Genomic DNA, 27,540 nt, shown 5'->3' with positions numbered 1-27,540 from the left:
TGCATTCTGTCTGGGCTCCTGAGGCTATTTGTTTCTGAGCTGAATCACGATGAAGGCGCCCGGGTGAAGGTAGGGGAGCGTTTTCAGCGTTACGGGTTAAATAAATCACCATGTTCCTCTCGGAGTTTTTGATTGCGCGTCTATTCAAATGCATTCCCAGGTCATTTCGTCTTGCCGATGCACTGAACGCAGATATATATTTTTTGACTCAAATCCTCTTCCTTTCGGCAAACAACACGCCAGGCTCGCTGTGTTTCTCGCTGTGCGGTGTGGGGGTGTGATGTAGCCTAGGAAAAAAAAAAAAAGTGGCGAGAGATAGCAGCAGATATGGATGAGACCTGGCTGACGTACATCCTGACGAGTCGACAAAAGAAAACATCGACCACCCGGCTGACAAAAGCCAGGGGACAGAGTAAAGCTCCCCCCCCCCCCCCCGGTCCTATTCCCAGCTGCTGCGGTGCAATTCAATTTTAAACATCGCCACAATCTTTCTGTTTCTTTTGAAGTGGCCTGGACAGGCATACATAAAAGCGGCTCATTGTGCGAGAGATGAAATACAGTGGGACAAATCAGAGCCAAAGCCTTTTGACCTTGTGTGGCTTGGAGAGTGCGATAGCTCCCTGGATATAAGGAAATCAATATTCCACATTTAGCCACGGAGGAGCCTCTGGTCAATGGAGCAACCCCGCGCTGTGTGCTGTTTTTGCGTTGACACGAAAAAGGCATTGACCCAATAGCACCTTTAGCTACATCAGCCGAAAGGTCAAACAAACATGATAGCAGAAAGATGTTGTATTATAGCCAGATAAAAAAATCATATCGAGAAGGTTGTGTGCGTCTATAGGTGACTGATGGTGCGCTGGGTTATTGTTTAGAGAAGGTTTAGTGATGCTTTGCCCCATCGGAAAGGTTAGTAATGGATCAAGAAAGAAGCAAAGCCACAATTCCTGCTAAGCTACGATGTAGGTGAAATCATTGCCTACTTGGATCTTGCCCAACTCTTTTCCTATACTATACAAAAGAGTTGGACACCGTGTCTCAACCCAGTGGGCAAGAGAGACAGGCGAATTAACCAATCAGAGAAGTGTCCAAAATACCATAAAGATGTGAGGAACAGTGCAGGCGGAATCAACAAGTAAACGCTGATAACCTAAGCTGACAGAAGTTATAAGGTTTACTCTGAATGACGCAAGGATAACTGAGAGGGAAAGTGTTTCGAATTTGCGAGACACTCGACCAGTACACATCTGTGCTTGGACCGTCCTGAAACGTGACAGTTGAAATGGTTTGCTGTGAAGTCGGAGTGTCGGGCCAGCGCCGATCTAGGTCAGCATTCGAAGACAGTAACAGCTTTCTGGCAAAGAATGGGTCACAACAACTCATTTTTATGCCGTAACTCGGGCCAGGTTACTTTCTATACTTTCCCATGCATTCACTTTACATTGCATTGCAGATAATTGGACCAAAAAAAAAGAGACAGAATGAAGAGCCGGCACATAATACAGTGTGTACCCTTCACTATAACGCATTTGTGCCATGAGTGACCGCTGTTTTCTTTCGTCACGATCAAAAAACTTGTCAAAAAGTATGTCATCGTCTCATCCTATTTTTGCCCAGCGATTTTCATCTCGAAAGAACTAAGGGGCGCCGTGCTGCCTCCGTTCTCGAGGCTGTTTGTTCCCAAGTCGGAGGCGCTTGGGTAAAGGTAGGGACCGTCGGAAAGGGGGAGAGAAGAAAAATGGAGTCCATGATGGAAGGGCTGGAGGGTGGGCCGCGCCGAGAGATTTTTTTGTGTGTGTTATCTGGCGAGAGACGGAGCAGCTAATAGGGCCCCGACATCCAAGAGAGTGCGCCTCCAGAGACAGCTGATTCACTTACTGCCTGTGCGCGCCATGCGTCTTGTGTCCTGGTTTTGCTTGAAAAGTGACTGCCTGTGTACGGCGTCGGCGGGCTGCGCTAACATGGCGGCGGGATTGATGCAAGGCTGCTGGGAATGGTTTGTTTGATGTGAAGTCTCCAGTGATTTGCAGATGACATGGGACTTCCAGATTGGTAGCCGCGGGCCAGGGGCTGGGCGTGGTGACAGATGTGGCAAAGGTTACGTCACGATCATAAGGCTGATAGAAGAATGGAGTCTCTATCCCTCTTGAGTGGTATTATTTGTAAGTTTAAGCCTCAGGCGGGTACATGTTTACAGAGTGGCAGATGCACACTGGCCGACCTCTAGTGTGTCTTTTACATACAAAACTAACTATTTCAGATTCCGTATGAGCTGTTCTTCATCAGAGATACAGTTAGGTCCATAAATATTGGGACATTGACTCAATTCTTTTGTTTTAGGCTCTATAAACCACCAATTGAAGTGAAACAACACAGATGGGCTTAAAATGCAGACTTTCAGCTTTCATTTGTGGCTATTTACATCCAAATCGGATAATCAGTGCAGGAATTACAAGCGTTTTTATGTGAGCCTCCCACTTTTCAAGGGACCAAAAGTAATGGGGCAAAGCAACAATTATAATATAATTAATATAAATTCTAAATCAAACGTTTTTTCTTTTTAAGATTATTTTTAAGATTTGTTTTCAAATCCTTTTCAGTCAATTACAGCCTGAAGTCTAGAAGGCATAGACGTCACCAGTCGCTGGGTTTCATCCCTGCCAGGCCTCTACTGTAAACGTCTTCAGTTCCTGCTATTTCTCGGGGCATTTTTCCTTCAGTTTGGTCTTCAGTAAGTGAAATGTTGCTCAATTGAATTCATGTTAGACGATTGACCTGGCCACTGAATAACTATCCACTTCTTTGCCTTAAAAAGCTCTTTGGTGGCTTTGGCAGTAGCTTTGGGTCATTGTCCATCTGCACTCTGAAGCAGCGTCCAAGCATTTGGCTGAATATGAGCACATAATATTGCCCAAAACACTTCAGAATGCATCCTGCTGCTTTTGTCAACAGTCACATCATCAATAAATACAAGGGAACCAGTTCCATTGGCCCAAACAAGCCCATGCCATGATGCTGCACCTCCATGTTTCACTGATGAAAGGTGGTATGTTTTGAATCATGAGCAGTTCCTTTCTGTCTCCATACTTTTCTCTTGGTTGGTCTTTGTCTCATCTGTCCTAGGATGTTGTTTGTGTTGATGTTTTGCTGTGGAAGGCTGTATTGTTATCAGGTACATCCTCTATTCCGAATTATAGGTCCATATTGTCTTTCACTGTAGCACCAGAGGTGATCCAAGTTTTATGTGGAGAGGCAATGAAAAGCATAACCCCTTCTAATGTGATTACTGAAACTGACTTTTTGTTAAAGTCAGTCATATCTTCCTTGCCTCAAACCCGAAAGTTATTTTCACTTTGCAAAATCCATTTAGCTCAAAAAAGACCAAAACACCTCAAGCAAATGCATACAGTAAACATTCACAAATCAATTCTCAAATATTGCAGAGTGTATGGCTCAGGGGAATGTGCTCTATTGCACTGCTATTCTTTGTGCCGTGATGTGCTCCTACAACATACCTACCGAAACTAATGGGAACACTTGGTGGCACAGTGGTTAACGGGAAGGTCCTGGGTTTGATTTCTAGATTGTGTAAAGGCTCATTCATGCTTCCATTTCGTGCGTAAGTAAGTCTGCGCGTTCCAAGTGCAGTTACTGTCACTCCATTTCTATTTTGTGGTTCACCCATTGACCTGTGCGCAGTAGTGTCCCCAGTGGTTTGCTCATGTACTGCTCTGTTGATATGACTCTGGAGAAACAGAGTGACGATGGCGAATGGACAGTCACGCAGGAGACGGACAGAAAGCTGCATATGTCGTTTGGAACGGAGAGCATAAATAAGCCTTAAGGCCAATCCGTGTTAAAGGAATAGGCTGCCGTTTTGATACACTGAGATAATGTCCTTACCTTAGCTTCGATGCGTTGATGCGTAACTGTCTGGTCTTTGTGTGTGCACTCAGTCACGCAAATGTTGAAGCTCAGAGGTTAGAAGGTCACTCGGTGTCAATATCGGAAGAAGCCACAACACATCACCAACTTGCTGAGGCGATGTGTTGATTAGATTAACACATTTATTGCTAACACTGCCCAATATTCCAAATTCCAAAACTACTATTATATTTGTTATGAAGAATATTTTGAAGCCTTATTTTGACATCATTTGTTCAAAATTAATAGATTGTTGGCTACTGTGTGGAACAGCTGCAAAAAACATGGTTTTAATATTCAAGACAATAACAGAACAAGTCTTGCCTCAGTCCTTTTTCAGTCTTATTTCTTACCCGTCTAATTTAGAACCCGTAGCCATGCCCGTGCCCTTCTTGCCGTCCCCTCTGCATACATGTGTCCACGTGATGGACACAGGTGGAAGATTTGTGCCCTCAGTCTGAACAAAGCCACTGCGGTCCCCAGCTGCAGCTCTGGCCCCGGAGGTGTGCGTCTGTGTGTGTGTGTGTGTGTGTGTGTGTGTGTGTGCCTTCGACCCGCCAGTCTCCTAACAACGTCTGCGGCAGCCTAAGGAGCTCCCTGCCACCAGCCTCAGCCCGGGCAGTGGCAGAATTTCGCTGGCCGGGGGATAACAAGCTGCACAATTTACACTCTCCCCATCACTGCGTTACCCCAGTGGCTAAAGCTCCCGAAACAGGCCCGGCCATTTGTGGGGAGAAATATACGGTTCCCAAATGCATTGTAAGGCTACATTAAGGAGGGTTGCTATCATTTATCTTAACTGATGATGCCATGGGAAGCTATGAATAGGGAACACATGGCTAATGAGGTGTCAGTGACTTTGCCTTTAAAAGAAAGCGCTACTTCCTGACAATCAATAATGCTGGCGGGATGAGACAGTAAATGGGAGGAAAACAGCTGGGCGTTTATTTGAAATGCATTATCGTTTTAGTCATTTATCAATCAACTTTTAGAGGTACTTAGTGTTTAACATGTGGGTAATGGAAAATCTTCTAAAGCAATTTGTTTTGAAGTTTTAATTAGAGTTTGAAATGGTCTATGAAAAAAAAAGAAAAGAATCTGTGACGCCTTGCCGTGGATTACCAAAGACAAACTAAATACTTGGCTAATGTTTTGCGAATGTATGGCTCTCATTGTTGCAAAATGTGATTATGGCAAGTTGTTTGCTGCATTCTTTATCACAAATTTTGGCTATGACAATGACTCTTCTGGCTCCTTTGGGTACAAGGAAAACTGAGCATGCCAAAAACTTTCTGGAAATCCCTCCTTTTCAGGACCACAGCAATATAGTAGGGCTGCAACAACCAATCAAAGAGGGGGTATTATGTTTTTTTCAATCACATGGCACCAGTCTATAGCACACTACAATGATGACCAAACCTTCTGTTGGTCTTTGAATGCAGTAAATTAGAATAACTGCCTTGTATAAAATTGCTCTCTCAAAATGGCTATAGCGAATGTCTAAAAAAAAAGGCCTCTGTCTCTTTAAGAACCTCTGACCCTTTCCGACACGCCCCCTCCACACGCTGTCTGTGGCATCAGTGGGGAGGGGGTTCTGCTGAGGAGCAGTGGTTGGTTACTCGGCTGGTGACGAAAGCTCGGAGGCGTCTCCAGGAGGTGGGGGCGTTCCTAGGAGGACTCAAGCAAACCTATCCCTAAAATGGCTGCCATCAGAGTTTTTACAGATGACTCAAAAATACGTGAATGTGCCAAGGCAACACTTCAGGCATGTTTTCAATGAGGGAATGACATAATAACATGATGTAAAGCTTGAAGAACTTGATTTTGCATAATACCCCCCCTTTAACTATTCATGACGGATTGACTATCTGAAGTAATGGACAACTGATTTAGTCATCAGTAATTGCCATATAGTCTGTACAGTCCCTGATGCTGCCACATAATGAAATACACAACATGTATAGAACTTGTAAGCCCTGTTATAGCCATGATGCAATCTTAGTTGTATCGACTGTTGAACATGGCACGAACATTAAACAACACATCACTGTCACGATCACAGGCCACACAGAGAGCAGATGACAAATAGGAGCTGACAACCTGTGTAACCTGTGTACTGTACTGTCATAGGAAACAGCGAGGAATGACTCGCTCAGACGTAATTAAAAACGAGAGGCAAAAAAAAAAAGGCACCCTTCGCCCAAAGACATGGGTCTGAAGCTGTTTTTAGACGGCGCTGAGACATTTGTTCAAAGGTATGAAAAAAAAGAGAGCTCGACGCCAGGGGGAACATCAGCGAGTGCGCCGCGACATGACAGCCATGCCAGAGTATCGCGTTCGTAACACCCTGCTCCTATCATCTGCTTCCAGGAGTTAGCACACTTTAGCATCTCCGGAGTCTCATCAAGGAGGACCCATTCAAACGGTAAGGTCAAGGAGGCGAGAGGCAGCAGGGTGTCTGGAGAGTCGTTAATGTTATTACGATGAGGCGCTTCTGTCGAGGGGGGAGGTTCTCATTGTCTTAATCGCTTGTGTGCAACTTGTAGAATTTACAAATCCGCTGCAATATACAGTACGTATGACAAAGATGCTGAATTTTGTTGTAGGCTTGAAACAGTATAGTCACACGAGCAAAGAAGTCTTACTGTAACTATGTATTCTACTTTAAAGTCCCTTTCTTTCCTCGTGCAAGCAAAATCCCCACCATTGTTTGAGGAAGTGCAAACTACCCTCGCTCCGCGTGTACTCGCTACTACCAAGGTCACGGCGAGGTTAGCCCCAGGAGCTCTCGGGCGCCATCAAAGCTGTGTTTGAGACCTGACGCCTGGGAGACTAGCAGCTGACACCTCACAGACTCGCTTGTACCAGCGCTGACTGAACGAGTGTGTGCGCTGATCCCACCGGCCCGGAGCAGCGGGGACAGCGCACTGCAGTGTTTAAAGGGCACACGAGTCCCCCCGGACCAGCGGCGGAGGTTCGAGGTCCCAGAGACGCCAGAGATCGGCAGCCTGATATAGCGCCGTTTGTCATTGTTTGCGGGGTTGACGATGGAGTTTGTCCCGTGTCAAAAAAGACTGGACGTTGTAAATTGACTCACGATGGAGGTTTGATATCGGCAGATACTCAAACCATGGAGTAGTTATCGTATCGGAAGCAAAAAAGCTGGATCGATGCCACTCCAGGTTTGGTCAGTTAATATATTGTGCCTATAAGGAATCGCCAGAAGCATAAGTAATCCGAAGATCAGAATTTGAGAATAACAAAGATAAATAACTGTGGAGGAAAATGACAAATGTAAAAAATTCATTCTCCAGGCAGTATCACAAATTCAACACAAAGCAACGTCCCGAGCTTCCCCTGAAACTGCCGTTCTAATCACAGACTTTCTCTCGAAAGGAAGATTTGATGTCATTTCAAATAAGTATAAAACGGTCTGAAATGGTCGTCTTGGTCAGAAGAAGATTCATTTGTGAAGTCAAACGCGTGCCGGGGGACATTTCCTCCCTTGCAGCGACTGTTCAGCGGGGGGGCCGGCCTTGCAGATAGCTCCGCAATCAGCCGCTGCATTGAGCAATCATCGGTGTATCGGGAGGGTTTCCATTAGAAAATATGGGCACTTCCTCTCATTCACGGTTATAGAAGGCCAGTGAAGCTTTTATCTTTACTTTGGGGGACTTTTTTTCCTTTATTTTTATTACATTGTACTCTTTAAAATCACCAGAGAGCTGAAAATCTAGCAAGTAGTGTGTGCTTAAGGTTAGCAATCACTTCAAGAACTGCAGCCACTGATGAAAAATGCCAATAAAATATGCTTGGTTGAAGACTGTTGAGAAAAAAAGAAATCATTCCAGTTTTTAAAGACGTTGTTAGAACATGGGTGAAATGTAGAGGGACATTTCTGGAATTTTCATTTCTGGAATTAACTTCACGCCGCCCAAGAAGTGACTTCCTGTTTTGATCCAGCACACCAAAATAAAAGCACCATCTTATTCATTAGTTCAACCTTCTTTCTACCTTACTATTAACAGACAAAAACACTTAAAATGTGTGTACTTAATTATATCCTTGTAATATGGAGAGGAGCTGTGTGCTTTTATTTTGGTGTGCTGGATCGAAACAGTCACTTCTTGGGCGGCGTTGTTATGATTTGATGTGAAGATATCAATTTTAAGCTCAAATCCATGAAAGAACTTACACATTATCACACAACATGAGCAATATACAGTACCAGCAATGACCAGACCAAACAGTGCTACCCTTTCTCCCATCGCTGTTTGAAACACGGGAGCCCCCGCTGTTGTGTGATTGGACATCCACCTATTTCCTGAGGGTGGCCTTAAATCTCTCTCCTTAGAGCTGCTTTCAAAACTGGGAAAATCCGTTAGCACCCTCGGTAAGACATCACCGCCAGATTACCCCCGCATCCTTTGGTATTGTCCTCTCGGATCGCTCAAATTTATCACAGAGGAACGGAAGACTAATGGCAACGCACGAAAACAAAGTCCACCGGGGAGAGTGCACTACATCATTCAGATTTAACACCGCCATCTGTTTCACATGGCCGGGAACAGCCACACGAGTGCTTTTGGAAGCCGGCGCTCGCCCCGGCCCGATGACGGATGGAGCGGAGAGGCCGCCGCTTTACCTGTGCGAATCCCCGGGCATTAGCAGTGATCAGCCGCCTGCTACAGCGGTAATGGTCTCTTAAAAGGCTAAACTAATGGGGCAAAAATAATAAGGCGCAGAGATGACAACATTACAGAGGTCAGACGAAGAAGCAAGAGCGCTGTTCTCAAGTGGAATAGCTTGGAAGGAGATTTTGTGATGCCAGGTTTTTGTGCTGATCAAGAGTCATTTCTATCATATCTTTTATTAATGGAGGTTATCGAAAGCACTTTGTCTTACATATTCACATTTCATAATAAATTATTAAAAGATTCATTTTGTGTTTTTGTGAATCTGAAAATGCATCTTTAGTCATTTCAAGTTGAAAAGCACAGAGTAAAGCAGAGAATCTGATGTGGCATGTGGGCTGACAGTGGCTCAGATGGTGGACCTGACCTGGAAGTTGGCAGTTCAGGTGCAGACTGGAGTTGTGTCCTTGGGCAAGACCTTGCCTGTGTGAATGTGGTGCATGAGTGATTAGGTGTTGGTTGGTCAGTCTAAACCCAGGGCAGTCGCGGCTGCTATTGCAGCTTACCACCATCGAGTATGGAGGGGATTAATAATTCAATAGGGAAAAGTGATGTATTGTTATTGATGTTGTTAATGTTGATCTGCTACTCGTCATTTTGGCCCAAAATAAGGAGAAAGGAAGTGTTGTAAAAGTATTAATTGTTTATAGAAATGCTCAGGTCGTACATGGCAAGAATGCTCTTTTATTATTATATTTAATTCTGTATCTTGTTGCAAAATCTTACCGTGATTTGTCCGGATGTGAGGATATATTTATTTGACCTTCATTAAACCAGGATTGTCCCTCTGGGAGTAAAAATCAATTTTCAGGGGAGTTCTCGCCATTAAGGGGATCTTGTTGTACATATTTTATTTGCCCACTGAGAAATCTTTTTATAATGTAAAACTTTCTCAAACAAAATACATTGAGAAAGTCATATGATTGTTTTGTTTTTGTTTTTTTAGAATACATGACAAATTTCATTATAGGAACAGGCCACCGTTTTTACATACTGAGATATGTTGTTACCTGAGCTTGAGTTGATGCGCACCTATGTGGTCTTTGTGCGTGCGCTCAGTCACGCAAATAGACCAAAGATGTTGTTAGCATTTAGCCTCTCCCAGCATATTTTTATGGACCCAAATGGTGGTGAAGTTAGAAGCGACCAAGCTCTTCCACGTTTTCCCTATTTATATACAGTTACGTGAAAAAGTCTAGATACACAAAATTAAAGGGGCACTATATTGTAAGGCGTAATAACACCTAAGGAGGTGCTCCTATAATCTAGCAGCGTCTTTGGTCTGTTTGCGTGACGGAGCGCACGCACAAAGACCAGACAGTAACACATCAACTCATCTAAGCTCAGGCAAGAACATATCTCAGTACGGAAAAATGGTGGCCTGTTCCTTTAAAGGGGCAAAGCCATTGGAGGATAACTAAAGTTATATCTATGTGAATGTGTTTTTTTTTTATATACAGTTGGTAAACTTCCACATTATTTTGTGATTAGACTTTCTTTCTTTTGTATCTAATCTCGTGCCAAAAAACAACTGCAAATTGTTCCCGATCACACGCCGAAAACTGGACAACTTTATTTTGGGATTCCCCCCCGCCAGCCTGCTGATAAAAGACACTGACTTCCCTAATAGGTGTTGCGTTGCCCCACTCTCTCCACTCCACACCTCCAACAGATGTGTTTTCCTTGCTCAGCTCGGGCCCAACTGAAGTTCAGGGAGACACAAAGCAGTGGACGCCTTGTACTAATGAATGTCAGATCAAAAGCCGGCCCATTTAGAAGGTTCCTTCGCACCTTCGTCGGGCCGGCAGCGGGCAGCTCATCTCACTGTTCCAGCTGCGCTCTCTGGCCAGGATCAATGATGATGAATGTGGAGAGGTGTGAGGAGAGCTCTCACTGTGCTCTCATGTGCTCTTTCATTTAGCACTGGTCAAAGAACGGCACAGCCCACTGCAATTTGTTCACAGTTGGTGTGTTTTCTTGGGTGGTAGAAACGCGGTCGGTGTGGTGAATTGCAAACCAAATATGAATCAAATTAAGGGGAGAACACGATTTTACCATTTTGATAATTGGGTGAGTTTTTCAAATCTGTGGCAAACTTTCACAATAAGGATTTACTTATGGCACTTTTTGAGTCAGTTTTTCCAATGATTTATGTCGCAAAATACAACTTCAAGCCCATTTTGCCAAAACATTTCAGTCTTGTGCTTAAAGCCACACTGCCTAGAATTTTACCCAATAAATGAAATTGAAATAGAAGCATTTAGTTTATAGTTTATTTATAGTTTATAGTTTACAGATATTTTCATCATTGAAAAATACCTCATAAATGTACCAACAAACATGTGCTTTTGCTGTGAGCGGCTCAGCTCTCCTAAGACATTACTTTAACTTTACAGGGAGTAGGTACGTCCCCAGCTCGTCTCCATGGAGATGTGACTAAAGACAGCAGAATTTGAGATTTAAAGGGACTATAAGGAGGTCAAAAATATTCAAAGTACGTATTTTCCTCCCCCTACATGTTCCAGCAATGTCCTAATGTGTAGAATGAGCCCAGACCTGTTCACCACAACTGCCTCTAAAATCCTGCTCTGTCACTCAAAAAGGTGTTAATTCGGGTCTGAAGTGCCGTCATGCACGAGCTTAATATAGAAGGTGCAGTTACACGAATGACCTGAGGTGGCAGTAGTGAGTATTTAAAGAGGGGGTATTATGCTTTTTTCAGCCACATAGCACCAGTCTAGAGCACACTACAATGATGACGAAACCTTCTGTTGGTCTGTAAATGCAGTAAATTAGAATAACTGCCTTGTATAAAATTGCTCTTCCAAAATGGCGGTAGCAAATGACTTGAAATAGGCCGCTGTCTCTTTAAGAACCTCTGACCCTTTCCGACACGCCCCCTCCACACGCTGTCTGTGGCATCACAACACTGCGCTCGTTGTCTCAACAGTATTGAAACTACGATCGGTGCATTTTTATTTTTATTGTTGGAAAGGAGCAACTGTTTATCACTTTGTGAACAATGGCCACACAGGATATTATTTGGAGACAAACCTTCCACACCGGACGCTTGGACGGGGCTCTTGCCTGAAAAATAACTGCTGTTTGGAGGCTATCTCTTTGCAACTGCCATGCCCTATGGATCTCTAACTATACCCCCATGGACGACACCAGGATCTGCAGGAGCCCATACGATTCAAAGACGGACATTATCTGTGCAGGTGGACAATGTTTTTTGAGGTTACCCGTTAGCTTGTTATAATCGACTACAGCTCATTGTTGATGAAAAGTCTGCAATAAACCACAAATGTGTAAAGCCAGGCTCATTGTGTGATCATCGTAAAGGCTGCTTCAAGTAGTTGCCTGCTTTATTGACGTTATTTGTGCATAATATGCTGCCTGTTTTCAATGAATGTTGTGAAGGTGAAGGTTGTTAGCTTGTCGCGGCTAATAGTGCCTTAGCTCCGGGAGAAACCACTCGGCTACGACTCACTGCAGATGAAATGTGAGCAATAAACTACGAAATCAACAAGCCAGGCTCCGTGTGTGATCGTCATAAAGGCTGCTTCAAGCAGTCGCCTGTTTTAGTGACGTTTTCAATGCATAATATGCTGCTTGTATTCAGTGAATTTTCCCGTTAGCTTGTCGCGGCTAGCTTGTTAGCTCCGGGAGAAAGCCACTCGTCTATGACCCATTGTAGATGAAATGTGAGCAATAAACTTCCAAATCAACAAGCCAGGCTCCGTGTGTGATCATTGTTAAACGGTTCGTTATGTGTGTGGTGGTTTTATTGACTTTTTGTGTGCATATTTCTCGTTTTCACGTGATGACTCGAGGTTTAGCTTAGCATTAGCTTTCTCCGGAGGCTCTGTGCATCATCAAGGCCCAGCGCAGAACCAGACACTGAAATAAGCGTTCTTGTCACCGGTTTTAATCCTGGGTGTTTCGGTAACAGAAACACTGATGTGTGTCTTTGTAAAAGTCTGCTGTGGCTCCGGTTCACAACACATGAAGCTAATCCTCCATGATGACTCTGTTTACATCTTAGGGCTAGACACTGCGGGGAGGGGGTTCTGCTGAGGAGCAGTGGTTGGTTACTCGGCTGGTGACGAAAGGTCGGAGGCGTATCCTGGAGGTCGAGGGCGTTTCCTGAAGGAATCAGGCGTTTTATCCCTAAAATGGCTGCCATCGGAGTTTTTACAGATTACTCGAAAATACGTGAATGTGCTAAGGCAACACTTCAGGCATGTTTTTAATGAGGGAATAACTTAATAACATGATGTAAAGCTTGAAAAAGTCGATTTTGCATAATACCCCCCCTTTAAAGGCAAACTTGCATCTAACCCTCTAAAGAGGATATGTTCTCATCCAGATCCATTCTTTGATTACCCAGTGCAGAAATAGCATTTCATGTGTCGAGCATGTTTTGTACTGATGGTAACAATATAGTCCAAAATGTTGCCTTTAACAAAATTATGTCATTTTTATCAGGCAAAGTAGGGCTGGGCAATGAATCGAATATTCTAAAGGTCGATCACAATAATCGCGTGGTGCGTTTTTATCGAGGAGAATTGACCAGTCCTGTCGCATTCTGGAAAATGCCTGTCAGGTCAATCCCAGGGAAACACTCGGCCCAAACAAACAGGAAGCACAGGATGGCACATGCGGCACAAAGAGGAGAGGTCCTGGTGACTTAACATTTAAAATCAGCAATAAATTTGCGCGAACTCGTCTGATGGGCAAAACAAAACCTCGCGCTGAGCCTCAGAGGACCAGGACGCGCACGGGGATGAAGAGTTTACCTTCGAAGAGGAAAACTATCGATCGCTATTTGGACCATGTGGATTTGTTTTGAGGCTGCAGCGGTGGATTAGCTGGACTTCTAACAGTGAATTGTAAGTTTGATCGTCTTTGTTTTTGCTGATGAGTTAGCTGCAGTTTTCAGTTTGGCTGAAGCATCTGAGATCGAGATTGATGAATATGGGGAAAATAATCGTGATTATTATTTTTTTTTCCAAAATCGCCCAGCCCTAATCCATTTTGTCAATAAACGAAAACCAAAAATTGGTCAATGTTTATCCGTGCAAGATTTGTTTTTCTTCCCCGTTTAATTTACTGGTAACTAGGGCTGCACGATATTGAAGTGACTTGCGATATGCGATACTGCTGTGCAATATTGTGATAACGGTATTATTGCGATATTTCACTAAACACAAAATGTTCAATTTTTTCAGCAAATTGTGTCAAAAGAAGACTTAAAAAACACCCCATCAGGACCAAAACAAGGGTAGAATTTAACAAAGCTAGTAAATGTTAAGCTAAAACTGAACTTTTACACGACTTGCAAAAAAAAAAGGGTCGATCTCAGTCAGATGAAGGCTATGGGTATGTTGCGATATATTGTGGCTTCTCGCGATACGGATATTGCATCAGTTAATATCCCGATACGATATTTTTCGCGATATATTGTGCAGCCCTACTGGTAACAATGTTGATTCATTGAAAAAATAGAAGCAACACACACCAAAAGTACTCTCAGAGGTGAAGATGTAGAGGAAAATCTTCATGAATCAAAAAAACAGCATCGCACGCTCAAGTAGCCGATGTCCAATTTTTAATCAGGATGATTACGTTTCATCAGATCATTCTTTTTTCATCTTAGAACCACAGTGTATGAACAATGAATGATTCATTCATAATTACAAAACATTAAGGTAAAAGTTTATGTTTTCGTTCTCCAATGGCTAAAACCAGTCTGCAGTCAACTTTGGTGCTACTCTGCTGAGTATATTTGGTAATGTGGCCTCTACATTTGTTAAGGTTGTGCATGTGAGTATATTTAGTTGAAAGGTTCTACAGTCAAGGCGGATGAAAACGAATGCACAAAAAGCCGTCTTGCTCTGGCATATTTTTCCTCTATTCAGTGAGTCTAAAAAGCGTTCGATTTGTGTGTTGATAGTAAAGGTGGAGTGAATCGGCAGCTGCTTCCCTCTAAGTCCGACCGCCGAACAACTTTAACATCCATCTTTGACCTTCAGCACTCCGCGGGCTCTGTAAATGAGAAGACAAAGTGGGGAGAAGTTGTGTAGCTCTATTGACAAAATGTCACCTCCCGAATTAGAAGCACCTAACAGCTTTTGTTGCACTCTTCTCTCCCGTGTGCAAGACTGGTCTGGCAGCTCTGAGCAGCAGCTTGCCATTATTACTGCTCCACTGTGCTTCTAATAACACGCAGACTGCGAGTGTTAAGAGAAACCGGGCATTTTCTCAGGCCCAATTGTCTCTCCGACTGTTCGAATAAATTAAGAGGGAAAACATACTGACGGGCTACAGCATGTAAACAAGCCTGCGCAACGGCGTTAACGATGTTCGCCGCACGTCAAACCCTGTTCCGCCTCGTGTTCTTTTATTGTGTGATATGACACGACGAGATGGGGATAATCAAGCGTTCCAGTTGCTGCAAATTGTTGTCAAACGTTCATATAAATCGGGGGTAGGCAAGTTTTCGTCACGGAGAGCATCATCGCCAAAACACCGAGGGCCGAACCTCACCATTGTAGCCTAAAGTTAAGAACCATTTTCTGCAATGCCATCAGTGGTTCTAAAGTGGTCATATATCTTATATTGTATTTACCACACATGTTTTTATTGAACAAGCCGTAGATTTCCTTTTAAAGCAGTACTAAGTAACTCATGCCCCTAGAGGTCATAAGCGCAACTGCAGGTGTCTTAGCATGTTGCGATTTTTTTTTAACGTAATTTTTGTCTGTGAGAGTAAATACTACGCTGACAGAAAAGACAATGGTAGAGAGAGATATTGTTCATCCAATTACACAATAGACATCATTTTTTTCACTCAAACTTGGCTGTAAATACTGTTTAAATGGCGCTAGCCCACAGTTAGCTTTGCCCATTAGCCTGTTAGCTTCTTCTTTGTGATTCCATTAGTGTGTATTGGTGACTCCGACCCCGTAGCAGCGAAGTTGCAATTGTGGTTTTCTGGCCAGAGACACCAGGGGAGATGAAGACCCTCCAATCATCCCATTAACACTTGTATTGCCCCCAGTGGGACTCTACGAAAAGGATTTATTAAGGTAAACAAGTTACTTAGTACTGCTTTAAGACTGAAATTATGATCAAAACAACCGAACCTACACACTATAAAAAGGCACTATTTCTCGCATTTTTAGAGTACTTTAACAGGTATTTGATCCCTTATTTGCATAATAATATTTCGCAAAATCATATTGGGGGCCAGAGGTTCTGTGCTGGAGGGCCGGATTTGGCCCCCGGGCCTGAGGTTGCCTACCCCTGATATACATTGTCCTATCTGGGGGCATCCGCGGAGGGATAAAGTGTTGCGTTTTCAGGCCGGTGTGGGATGTAATTATTCAGTGCACTGTCAGGTCCCCCAACCTAACCCGATGAGTGCCTCTGCGGCCGTCGCGTTGGCCCATCCCAGGTCTGTGTCAAGGATCTTCCGCTCACATGACGTCCAGCCTATATTTCACGAGCGCTATACTGAACTGACTGGAGGGATGTACGGCAAGGAGCTTGGAAAGGACACCATTTACTACAGGAAAAAAAAAAAGTTTGCCTTTGCGTTGTTTTGGATTGAATTATTAACTGTGTAAAATGTATGCTAAGCCCGACGCCAGGCTGTTTAGGGAGCTGTCTCATGTCTCATCGGGCTGCCACAGTGCTTTTAGAGTGGCTTCTAACTTTCTGCTCAATTGGTCCCGTTTTCTTGTCCACTCAAGCTTCCTTTTTGTATCCGCGGCAGTCAAGGTTTAGTTACTGAGCTTTATTTGTCATTATTCGACACGAGTTGTGGAGAAAAACACATCCCAAAGCTTCTTCTGAACCACAATCAGGTGCTGCCTTTAAGTGGTAAAAGAATACAGGAGGGAGTATATTTTGTTGCAGTGTGAAATAATACAGGTGTTGAGACAGCTGTTTGTCAATTTGAACTGTCTGTAAAATTGTCCTTGAATGTCTGGTTTGTCCTGCGAAGCGTGCAAAGGGCCAACAGCGGAACTCAGAGTGAGCAGCACCCTGCGATCACCCAAAACACGCTCTTTGTTGTGAGCCTAAAAGTACACAGATACAAGTCATACTACGGGGAAAAAAAAACATCTTCAGAACCAAGGTCATGTGAAAATGTCTTTGTCAAACTTTCGATTGTGTTTCATGACGCGTGTGTTTTGCTTGCACTGTGAGTTGATTAAACATGGGTGAATGCGTCAGAGCTTTGGGCTTCACTGTGGTCAGTGCTGAAGTTAAAGAGTTTGGTGTGCTCAACATCTCACTTCCTTCGGAAACCTTCAAACCAAGCATTTTGGTGCCCCCTTCTAATGCTTCTTTTTGGTTTTCCTGCTATTTTTGGCTAGTCATCTATTCTTGATGATGCATTGGTTTTATATAGCGCTTTTCTGGGCACTTTCTGGGCAAGACGCTTTACATTGCACTATTCGTTCACTCCATACTCTGTGGTGGTAAGCTATCTTTGTAACCAGAGCTGCCCTGGGGTAGACTGACGGAAGCGAGGCAACCAACTGCGCCATCGGCCCCTCCGACCACCACCACTCACTCACTCACGCATTACATTCGCTAGGCTTCCTGGTGTTCCCAAACGGTCTCCCATCCAAGTACCGACCAGGCCCTTCCCTGCTTAGCTTCCAAGGTCTGATGGGATTGGGCATAGTGAAGGCGGTATGGCGGTATTCTTAACCCTAGACCACCATAAATGATTGTGAGTTTCCTTATGCTGCGTTTGTGTACCTAGTGATAGAAGGTAAAGTAGGTTTCGGGTGGATTCTACCCAGGGTTCGGGTAGAGATTTCACCAGGGAAGTCTCAAATATCCCAGCAATGGGTGGACCAAAAAACAATTTCCATCTTCATTTTTTTATCTATCAATGTTTTATTCCCAAATTCCTCATTTTCCAGTAATTTTGGAGCATTAGGTCCCCTCATGATGCTTTTCTTTCATTTGGTTTGGCATGACACAGTTTAAAATAAAAGAACACTACTCAAATTTGTCATGTATTGTCATGTTTTGATATATCTTGATGACAAGTACTTATTATCTCGGGTAAAAATCACCCGGCGTTAGTGATGGTGTTTTGAATTAGAGCGACAGTGTTCTAGGGTTAAATGCCACAAACTTCTCTGTCTGCTTTAGTTTAGGCCCAAATCTGTAAATAGCGACTATAGCTTCATAGTATCAAAGTATTAAAGCAAGAATGAGTTGCAGTGTTGCCACCTATTGTTTACATCAACAATGCTCAATGGCCAACAATGACTTTATAAAATTCCCACATCATTTTAGTATACATGCATTTTCTGCTACGTCTCAGCCCATATCGGTATATTCTGACCATTTGACTCGTAGCTTGTAAGAGCACAGCAGGTACATCACCACACTGTATCACTGTTTTTTTCCAGTGTGTACAGCAAATACAGTGTTTCTCTAAGCATGTTTTTTTGGGTTGTCGGTGTTTGCCCTCAGCCCTGGGGATGCGGTGTTGTGTTGCTCTAATCGCGACTCGCGCTCAGGAGAGGCACAGGCGGCTGAGTGACAGGCAGGCGGGGAGGACACAGCTGTGATGGCTCCTGTCGGCTCAGTGGCAGCCTTATGATGAATTGCTTCTCTTGAATGATAGCGCTGTTACTGAATGATAGCCACGGCGGATTGTTCTGTCAGCGCCTCGCCGGGGCCACAAATAAATAAATATATGGGAGAGGGTGGGGAAGAAATGAAGCGCCCTGCTACCCGCCCATCCGCCTTTTTATTTTTCATTAAAGTTGCCACCTCTCGTAGATCTCCATATGCAGCGATATGGAACTGAGGGCTCGGGCAGAATGGTGCAACAGGAAATTGCCTAGTAAAAATTGCCATCGTGGACCCCAACTTTTGATCGATTGAGACCTGTTTCTTTTTTTTCTTTTTTTTCACTTCATGTCTGGCCATTTATATTGTAGCAGACTTCCTAACAACACTCACATTTTGTAACTAGTTTTACATGAAACCTACTGTTTTACAAAAGATTGCTGTAAGTAAAACTGAGGTAGAGCCAAACCTTAGTGCAGTACAGCCCCATACCTTGAGCAAGGATTGAACTGAACTTTGCCACAGTCATTAATTTACTCTTTTTGGCATTTCTCACGGCGGTATTATATAAAGCTTTTCTGATTACATGAATGCAAGTTAGGGTTAGGGTTTTAAAGAAGAACTAAGTAACGTTGTTTACCTTAATAAATGCTTTCCGTTGTCCCTCTGGGGGTAATACAAGTGTTGATGCGATGATTTGGGGGGTCATTCATCTCCAACTTTCCTGCCTAAGAGTCAGAGGCGCAATACACACTAATGGAATTCTGAAGAAGAAGCTAACAGGCTAACGGGCAAAGCTAACTGTGGGCTAGCACCACTTAAACAGTATTTACAGCCAAGTTTGAGTGAAAAAAATGATCTAATTTGTGTAATTGGATGTACAATATCCCTCTCTCCCTTTGTCTTTTCTGTCAGTGTAGTATTTACTCTCACAGGCAAATAATGAGTAACAAACCACAACTTGCTACGACACCTGCAGTGGTGCTTATGGCCTCTAGGGGCATGAGTTACTTAGTTCTACTTTAATGCAATTTTAGAAAGGCATCTGGAAATGGATTCAAAGGGTCCACAAGAAAATACTAATAACTCCACAAGGCTGAAACTGATCTGCTATGAACTATTACAAGAATCACGTGCTATCCAGGATGTAGAGAGCTGAAATACAGAGCTACTTATCCTTCTTTATAGCTACCGCCTTTATGATCTGCTGAATCAACCATCATGATCGAGATTGTGATTAGATTCCTTTTTTTTTTTTAAACGATTTTTTCCGAAGCTTTGAATAAATGTGACTGTCTTTGCTCCTTGCTTGTTTCTCCTAAATGATACGGAGAAAATTGCCTTTGCAGAAGCCACAACTTTTGATTGATTGAAATCTTGTCTTGTTTGTGTCATGCCGGCTTTCTCATATTTTACTGGAACTACATTAATTATATTTAAAAGCACAAGTGTAGACATAGCTTTGATGTTCCGTAACAATATTGAAAAAGGTGTTTCATTCCTTTTGTAGTGTAATTTCCTGTGTATTGATGATATATGTGTGTGTGTTCACAGCTCAGAGGACTATTACGAGTACGGCCACAGCGGGGAGTCGTATGAGTCTTATGGTGAGTGCCCACTCCTCAATTATTAGCACTCAGTCTGAATAATGGAAGCATCAATATAGCTTCAATTACCTGGCTCATTTCCTGTCATTCATTCAGCATATTAGAGCAGAAGAAATATGCATATATACTGCATATATTAGAACGACAACAATTGCACTATTTCTTAAAAATAGAAAGTGACAGACATGCCTTGTCATAAAGGAGTTGTTTGTCCATGTAGAGTAAACTACTTTTAATACTTTCTTTCTTAACTGCACAAACATAGAAGGTATGATTTTGCAAGTCACTCATCTCTGCCTTGTGATATTATTTGTTACACTTAACCTCTTAACCCCTGCCTTAAACGGGGGGTTTCTCCAGTTTGACTTTAACCAAATCTAAAATCTTCTTGGAAAAAACAAAATTCAACAAAAAAGGAATGAAAAAGCAATAAAAACGGTTACAAACAACTGACAACAGGCGACAAAAATTGGATGAAAAAGCAAAGTGACAAAATAGCACCATCAGTTTTGTAGGTCTTAGCTTTCAAATGTGTTACACTGGCCTGTCGAGAGTGGAGAAGCTTTAAGATTTGCGTAAACCCGAACTGGAGAAAATGTTCTTGCTTACGGCGGGGGTTGTGGAGGTTTACAGTATTTCATTAAAAATCATGTTAATTATTCTGTTCCTAAGAAGAGGTACTGGATTTGGTGAAATGTTATGTACATGTGTTTCATATCGGGCATACGATGTTTCATGACATCACATACTTCTGAAAAGTACGAAAAAAATCACAAGATTGTTTTCAAAAGCTCGAACATGACAATTTCTACCTTTTCAAAACGTAACCACTATCAAACTAGCATACTGATTATCTTTAGCCGACATAAGCTACAAACAGCTCAATATCAAAGCATACATTGTTCTAAATCGACCATTCACTGTTCATTTATTATATTTACGTTCAGATGTTCTTATTCCGTCACTTAGACACAGGTGGCTCCCGGTTAAGACCTACAAAGATATTGGTGCATATAATACATAATCCCCTTTGTCAATGGGATACTTTTAAAATCAAATTCAAAATGACTCTTTTAAAAGTGCTTTGAACTACCTCTATCTACTATACAAACACAGTATCATTAAACACCAAAGCGACGAATAACTTAAATCAAATCTACTATCACGTGGAAACTGGAATAATCCCTGGCTTCAGTTCAGTTGATCAAAATGAAAAGCAATAGCTACAAAAGTGAGTTCATGCATCGCACTATGCAAAATGGGCCAAGGTCAAATTAGCAAAAACTGTCCTGTACTTTGGAATCAAAACCCTATCAGTGAACAAGTATCCCATTCCAGTTCCAAGTATAACAGCGTTTTAATGTCTCAAAGTTCTTATGGAAATGAGTACACACCTGGGCAGATGGGCGTGGCAGGCAGGTAAACAGCAGACACTTATATTATGAGCTTCTCTCTTCACGCCTAATTGATTTGGATCTTCTGGAGAGGCTTCAAAGCAAACAGCAACTTTGTGGAGGAACACGGGATGATCAGAGCCCCGCGCCGCCTCCTAAAGTGGCGAGGGTCGCGGCTGGAGAGGTGACAGTTCAAAGACGCACTTAAAAAAAAAAACGACAACAACAAAAACAAACAAACACAAGGTTAGCTCTGTGGCTGTCTTCAAAGTGACTGCCGCTGAGCCCTGACAACTCTAATTAAGGTCTACTGGCGTCGGCGCGGCAGCCTGCCCCGGGAGAGGCTCAGCACTGGCTCAGGATCACACGCGGGGTGCCATCGATAATGCCACTTTCGAACCGGCGCTACCAGGGGGGGGAGGCTGAACCTGGCACTCATTTAGCCTAATGCTAATGGTGACCTCTTTTGGCCCGGAGCCACTGAACGCTCCTTTTCAAGTAGCTATTTGATCGTCTGCTCATTCAATTATCTGAGATGCATCCTCTCAGGTGAAAGGTAGAGTTTGTGTGTGTTGTCTGTGTTGAAATGTGCAATGATATGTCTAGTCTATTGTCACAGCTAACTTCACACGGGGTGAAAATGTGTTTTGACATGTTAGGAACTTGTTGATACATTTTATGCATTAGAGGTCGACCGATTTTTGGGGGGGATATTTGATGGCCAATGCCGATATGCAGAGGCTAAATTTATTTTATTACTTAACTTCAAATCATGCTGTAGCTAGCAACAGTATGCTATTGCTAACGGCAGCATGCTAATGCTAATCAAAGCTGGGACAGAAATTGACTCTGTGCATAACTTTAAATCCTAACAACGCCCCGCCCAAGAAGTGACTTCCTGCTTCGATCCAGCACGCCAAAATAAAAGCACACAGCTCGTCTCATTGATTAGTTCAGCAGGTACTTGCAACATAACAAGAATATAATTAAATACACACAGTTTTAGTGTTTTGTCTTTTAATAGTTAGGCAGAAAGAAAGTTGAACTTATGAACTGCTTAACTAATGAATAAGATGGTGCTTTTATTTTGGCGTGCTGGATCGAAACAGGAAGTCACTTCTTGGGCGGGGCATTGTTATGATTTAAAGTTATGCACAAAGTCAATTTCTGTCCCTGCTTTGATTAGCATTAGCATGCTTCCATTAGCATTAGCATACTGTTTCTAGCTGCAGCATTTTGCGCGGTGATCAAAATTACAATTGCAGAGGTTAAAACTAACTCAGCCATTGAATCCTCCATTTCAATTCTCTTGGTTCTGTGCTTCAAAATGACATGTCCATATTGACTGGGGTTTAGTGAAAATAACTTTAGTCAAACTTGTTGCCAATTATCATTGCAATGTTTCTCTGTTTCTCTGATATTGGCTTTTATGGGTGCTATTTCGGCCAATAGGCAATACTGTAAAATCCCCCAATATCTGTCGACCTCTATTGTGCAGTTATCATTACTCGTGCTAAAAACTGAAGAGGAAAATTAACGCACATCTCATGCAAATGTTATTGAGACAAAGTGAGGTTTTTATGGTATGTCACTAAACTTGCTGCACAACACTCTCCCAATACCTCGAGTGTTGATGAGTTTTATCAGAAATCAGGCAGTTTTTCTTATTGAAATCTCAAAAAAAAAATCTGTGGATAAGCTCGGGGGGGAATAAATGATTTAAGTGGAGTACGCGCGTCTGCAATCACACCCCCCCTATCTGTTTGTTTTTGTTTCCTCTCTAATCAGGTCAGGAAGAGTGGGCAAACAGTCGCGGCAAGGCACCGTCGGCACGCGGCACCAAGGGAGCGTTCAGAGAGCAGCCATACTCCAGATATTGAACTGTTTATACCGCCGGCTCCGAGTCCAACCCAAGTAAAGGATTTTTTTATGGACGCTCTCACCTTTTTACAAGTGAAACCACTAAACTACACAGAGATATGAAAACATGAAATGATGGGACAGCGGGTGAATCTAAAGTGGTTTTCCAAAATGGCCTCCCCTCGTATCAAACCCCCATGGTCCCACTGGGTCGTGTATAATACGGTTTAGGTTGTCTTTCCCGCAGGAGTCGGAAGCTGGCTATGGGCTGGTGAGGCTAAGGCCAAGTTTGAACAAATATAAATATCAAAGGGATTCTAAGAGCAATCATTACGCAGACTTTAGTGAACACGGTCCTCAATTTTTTCTTTCTCAACGGAACAAATCGCAATTTTAGAGAATCTGAAAGTTTTGTCATCGTTAATTGACATCTGCCGAAACTCCCCTGTTGTTGGCATCCCCTTACCCCCAGTATCCAAGACTGACATCCCAACAAGCCCATTGCAGTCACAGCTCTCTCCGGCTGCGTTAACGATGCAGGCTGAGAACACGGTCTGTCTAACTAACACTTCCACAACCTCCCTATAGAAATGGGATTTAAGCCTCAGCCAAACAATTCCCCACAACCCCTTCTCGTACTCCTGGATCTGCCAAGGACGTGCGGCCACTCCACAGCCCCTTCACCCGCACCCGAGTGGTTTGTCGAGTGCGCTAACCATCAGTCTCATGCCTGGGCGTGGCGTTTGTTTGTCGACATCAAGTCTGACAGTGTTACTCCGCTCTCGTCCAGGCTGGACTATTGCTTTTACCCAGTAGAAGAGCGGAGCCCCAGTCTGAGCATCTCCCATCTCCCCATCTTGAGAAATCCCATTGCTCTTGCTAATGGAGTTTTAGGGCTGGGTGACGTGGCAAAAAAAAGGGTAATCCCTATGACAATCTCCCAATTTGGAAATGGTAAAGGATTTCATGATTGTCGTATCATGATTTTGTGTTTTGCTTTTCTATTTAACCTCTTAACCCCCACTTTAACCGGGTGCTTTTTATCCAGTTTTACCCAAATCTAAAAGCTTCTTGACTGGAGCTTACAGCCCATAGGTCAGAGCAACGCCTCATTTCAGAGCGAAGACCTGCAAAGCTGATCTAAGCTTCTTCCTCGTTATGATTGTCACGTTTACGTCCTTTTTGGTTGTCTTTCCATCACTTTTTTGTTGCTTTTTTTTACATGTTTTGGTCACATTTTTGTGGCTTGATGACAGTAAAATTACACTTAAAGGAACACTGCAAAAGAGGAGTGAAAATGTGACGTAAACATGGCAAAAAAGTGACTATATTGTGACAAAAACATAGCTTAGATGAGTTTTGTAGGTTTCAAATGAGGCGTTACACTGACCCATAAGCTTTAAACTCTCCAGTCGAGAAGCTTTTAGATTTGGGTAAAACTGAAGAAAAGGTTAAGGGGTTTCATGCAGCTCTATTTATGCTCAAAGCACAGACATTTTTTCCCCCAACCTCTTCTCCAACTGGATGGATTTAACCAACAACAGTGAAGTATAGCATATCCGAAGCAGCAAATGACAAATATGCTGCTGCTAAGAAGACCTGAATCACAATCAAATCTGAATCGCGAGCTACCCATGCTGAAACTGGATGAACCTGGCCTTAGCGCTCCAAGGTCCTCCCTCAGCTCTGTTAATATGAAAGGCATTGTACGACACTTTTACTCTGATCATTAGTCGAAGCTGTCTCTTACACTGCGTGGTTGATCACTTTCAGATGTAGTAACGTAGTCCTAGGAAAGTGCAGTACTGTAGATATATTTTCTCCGGGGGATAACTGGTCGTGTCTCTTGTAAATTCTATCCACTTTAAGAAGAGCATAAGTCATAATGTATACATTGTATTGCTGTTTCCTTCTTTTTTGTAAACAAATAGATCTTTAGTGTTAAAGGGCTTATAAAAGCATGGTGTGCTTCTGTGAATGTCGTCCATTCCCTAAATAGTTGTGTTTTATGATCATGGCCCTCAAATTCCACATTAATATGTCCTATAAATAGTGGTGTACAAAAATTTGCGCTGCAACACTTTCTCTTCTGTGTGACTTTTATAGTCTAAATGTACTTTTTCATTTCAAAAAGACTTTTCTTACTTTGTAGAGCCCCAATAATGTCGTTCTAAATCCCGTGGTGGTTATTAGTGTCACATCCATCGCGAGATTCTTTACGCTTATGTAAGCCCTTTAATATTTTCCTCTTTGTTGATGCTAAATAAACATTTTGAAAGAAAAATCCTGTGTCTAAGAGAATAATTATTATTTATAAACACATTTATAATTTAAACTAACCTTAATTCCTTCACCAACTGTCGCCGCTTGAAAACAACTAAACCGCGCTCACTAAAACATATGAACAGGAAATGTAAATACTCCCGCGCTAGAGCCCCTGACCTTGTAGGCGACCTGTGATAAGGGCGTATTTGCAATGCATTTTGAAGCCGGAGCTTTAGCGGATTTAGCGATAACTCTTGAAACTCTATCATCTCTGTTTGCTCCTATAATTCGATGTGACGCCGCGCCTCGTCAGTAAATACATTTAGAGTGACAGAGAAAGCCTCCTTGACCTACCTCCAAACAGTCGTGTTGAAATTCGTTTTTCTAAGTAAAGATGGCTGCTCTTTCTTCCTGTGTTGTTCTTGTGACCCTCTGCCAGTCGTTTAAAGACTCTAAATGACCCAGCTGACCTCCGCAGAGAGAGGACGGCAGTAGCAGTCTAAAAAGTCGGCCGTCCCACCAGGTAAACCACCTAACCCAGTTTAAGCTCTCCCCTAATAACCTGTGCTTCATAAACTAACTCTAAACTAATGTCATTTGTTCAGTGTACGCTAGGACTATTTAAATAGTTGTAATAACCACGCTGTAAACACAAGATAAATATTAGCAACATAAAGCTAACATTTCTCATGAAATAACCTAATTCTAAGAATTTGATAAAATAATTATATATTTGACTCCTGAAATATATAGTGTCACTATATATGTTACAGTGGGAGATGGTTTTAGTCTGTTGTGGTCATAGTGTTGTTTTATTCCTTTCCAGGTAATAGTCGAAGCACACGGTCCCATATGTCTGAATGCTACATCCATACTACAGGTATGCTCTTCTCCTCACCTCATCGTGTTTGTGGGTTTTCTATTTACTCTACAGCACACGACACATATCGCCTGAAAGGTAGTAATAACATAACCTTAACACGATTTAAAGGAATAGGCCACCGTTTTTACATACTGAGATATGTTCTTACCTCACTTTAGCCGAGTTAATATATCCCCGTCTGGTCTTTGTCCGTGCGCTCTGTCACGCAAACGGAGCACATACGCAGCCTCTCGCACATGTCATATAGCTCCAAAAAAGCATGGAGCAAAACGTCCGCGCAGTAACTCCTAAAGACTTCCCCCGCTCACTTCCGTCAATAGCCTTTAGGAGTTACTGCGCGGACGTTTTGCTCCTTGTATCATTACGCCTCACAATATAGTCCCCCTTTTTATCTGCTTATAAAATCGACATGCTACATTTCTGTGTAAATATACTTCGCATGAAAACACTTCACGTAACTTTATTTAAATAGGGAACACGTGGAAGAGCTTGGTAGCTTCTATCGTGAGCTTTTTTGGAGCTATATGACATGTGGGAGAGGCTGCGTATGTGCTCCGTTTGCGTGACAGAGCGCACGGACAAAGACCAGACGGGGATATATTAACTCGGCTACGGTTTGGTAAGAACATATCTCAGTATGTAAAAACGGTGGCCTATTCCTTTAACTAAACCTCCAGACTAACTGATGCATATAAATACAAATAATACATTTTATTATCTACAACAGAAGTGTAGGCCCACGCTGTAATGTACATCCCCTCTAAATGATTGAAGATTCATAGCTTTCCCCCAGGTTAAGAAAAGGACAACAGACATTTGGAGATAGACATCTAAGTTTGAGGTCTTATCCTTTTCTCAAATCTGACTTGGAAAAGCTTAAGGCATGGAGCGCTATGCAATATAAATAATATATGAAGTGAACTTTTGGTCCCTAGTACATTGTAAGGCACATCACGGCAGAATTAGCTGCAGGACTTGTATAGTACTACTACAAGCAACTGTCTGTCACCGAGACACACGATGGACCGGACAAAATATAGATTTAGCTGGATAGTTGTAGTTAGTCTTGCACAATATATCGCTCAGTAATGTAATATTATGTGATGCACTATCGCAAGAAGCCACAATATAATGATTATCACTGAGGTCTTCATTTGGCTAATTATTAAAGAAAAAATGCATGGCCACCTAAAATTGTGCAAAAGTTTAGTTTGTCACGATTCCCCCAGTTGAGTTCCAGTTTCGCCTTGTTGTGGTCCTGGTTTAGTATTGTTTTAAGTCTTACGTTGACACACTTCGCT

At 42.7% G+C, this 27,540-nt stretch overlaps 1 protein-coding gene across 3 annotated transcripts in view; it reads left to right on the top strand.

Annotated features, from left to right (window-relative positions):
• The window catches only part of khdrbs3 (KH domain containing, RNA binding, signal transduction associated 3), a 157,846-nt gene that overhangs the window by 128,336 nt on the left and 1,970 nt on the right, over nucleotides 1–27,540 (top strand). The window contains exons 8-10 of one of the 3 annotated variants that reach the window (XR_013793604.1): nucleotides 19,785–19,837; nucleotides 23,020–23,145; nucleotides 26,183–26,236. Coding sequence is in view for 2 of the 3 variants with exons in the window: in XM_079571315.1 (XP_079427441.1) it covers nucleotides 19,785–19,837; nucleotides 23,020–23,111 (145 nt within the window). In the remaining variant the exon portion in view is untranslated. Of the gene's footprint in view, nucleotides 1–19,784; nucleotides 19,838–23,019; nucleotides 24,080–26,182; nucleotides 26,237–27,540 lie in introns of those variants that run through there. The other 2 variants (XM_079571315.1, XM_079571314.1) reach the window with 2 other exon arrangements.

The sequence above is a fragment of the Gobius niger genome (genome assembly GCF_951799975.1).
Source record: "Gobius niger genome assembly, chromosome: 14".
In the NCBI taxonomy this organism is placed as follows: Eukaryota; Metazoa; Chordata; class Actinopteri; order Gobiiformes; family Gobiidae; genus Gobius; species Gobius niger.
Note: the sequence above shows the minus strand (reverse complement) of the source record. Positions and strands in the feature narration are given on the sequence as shown.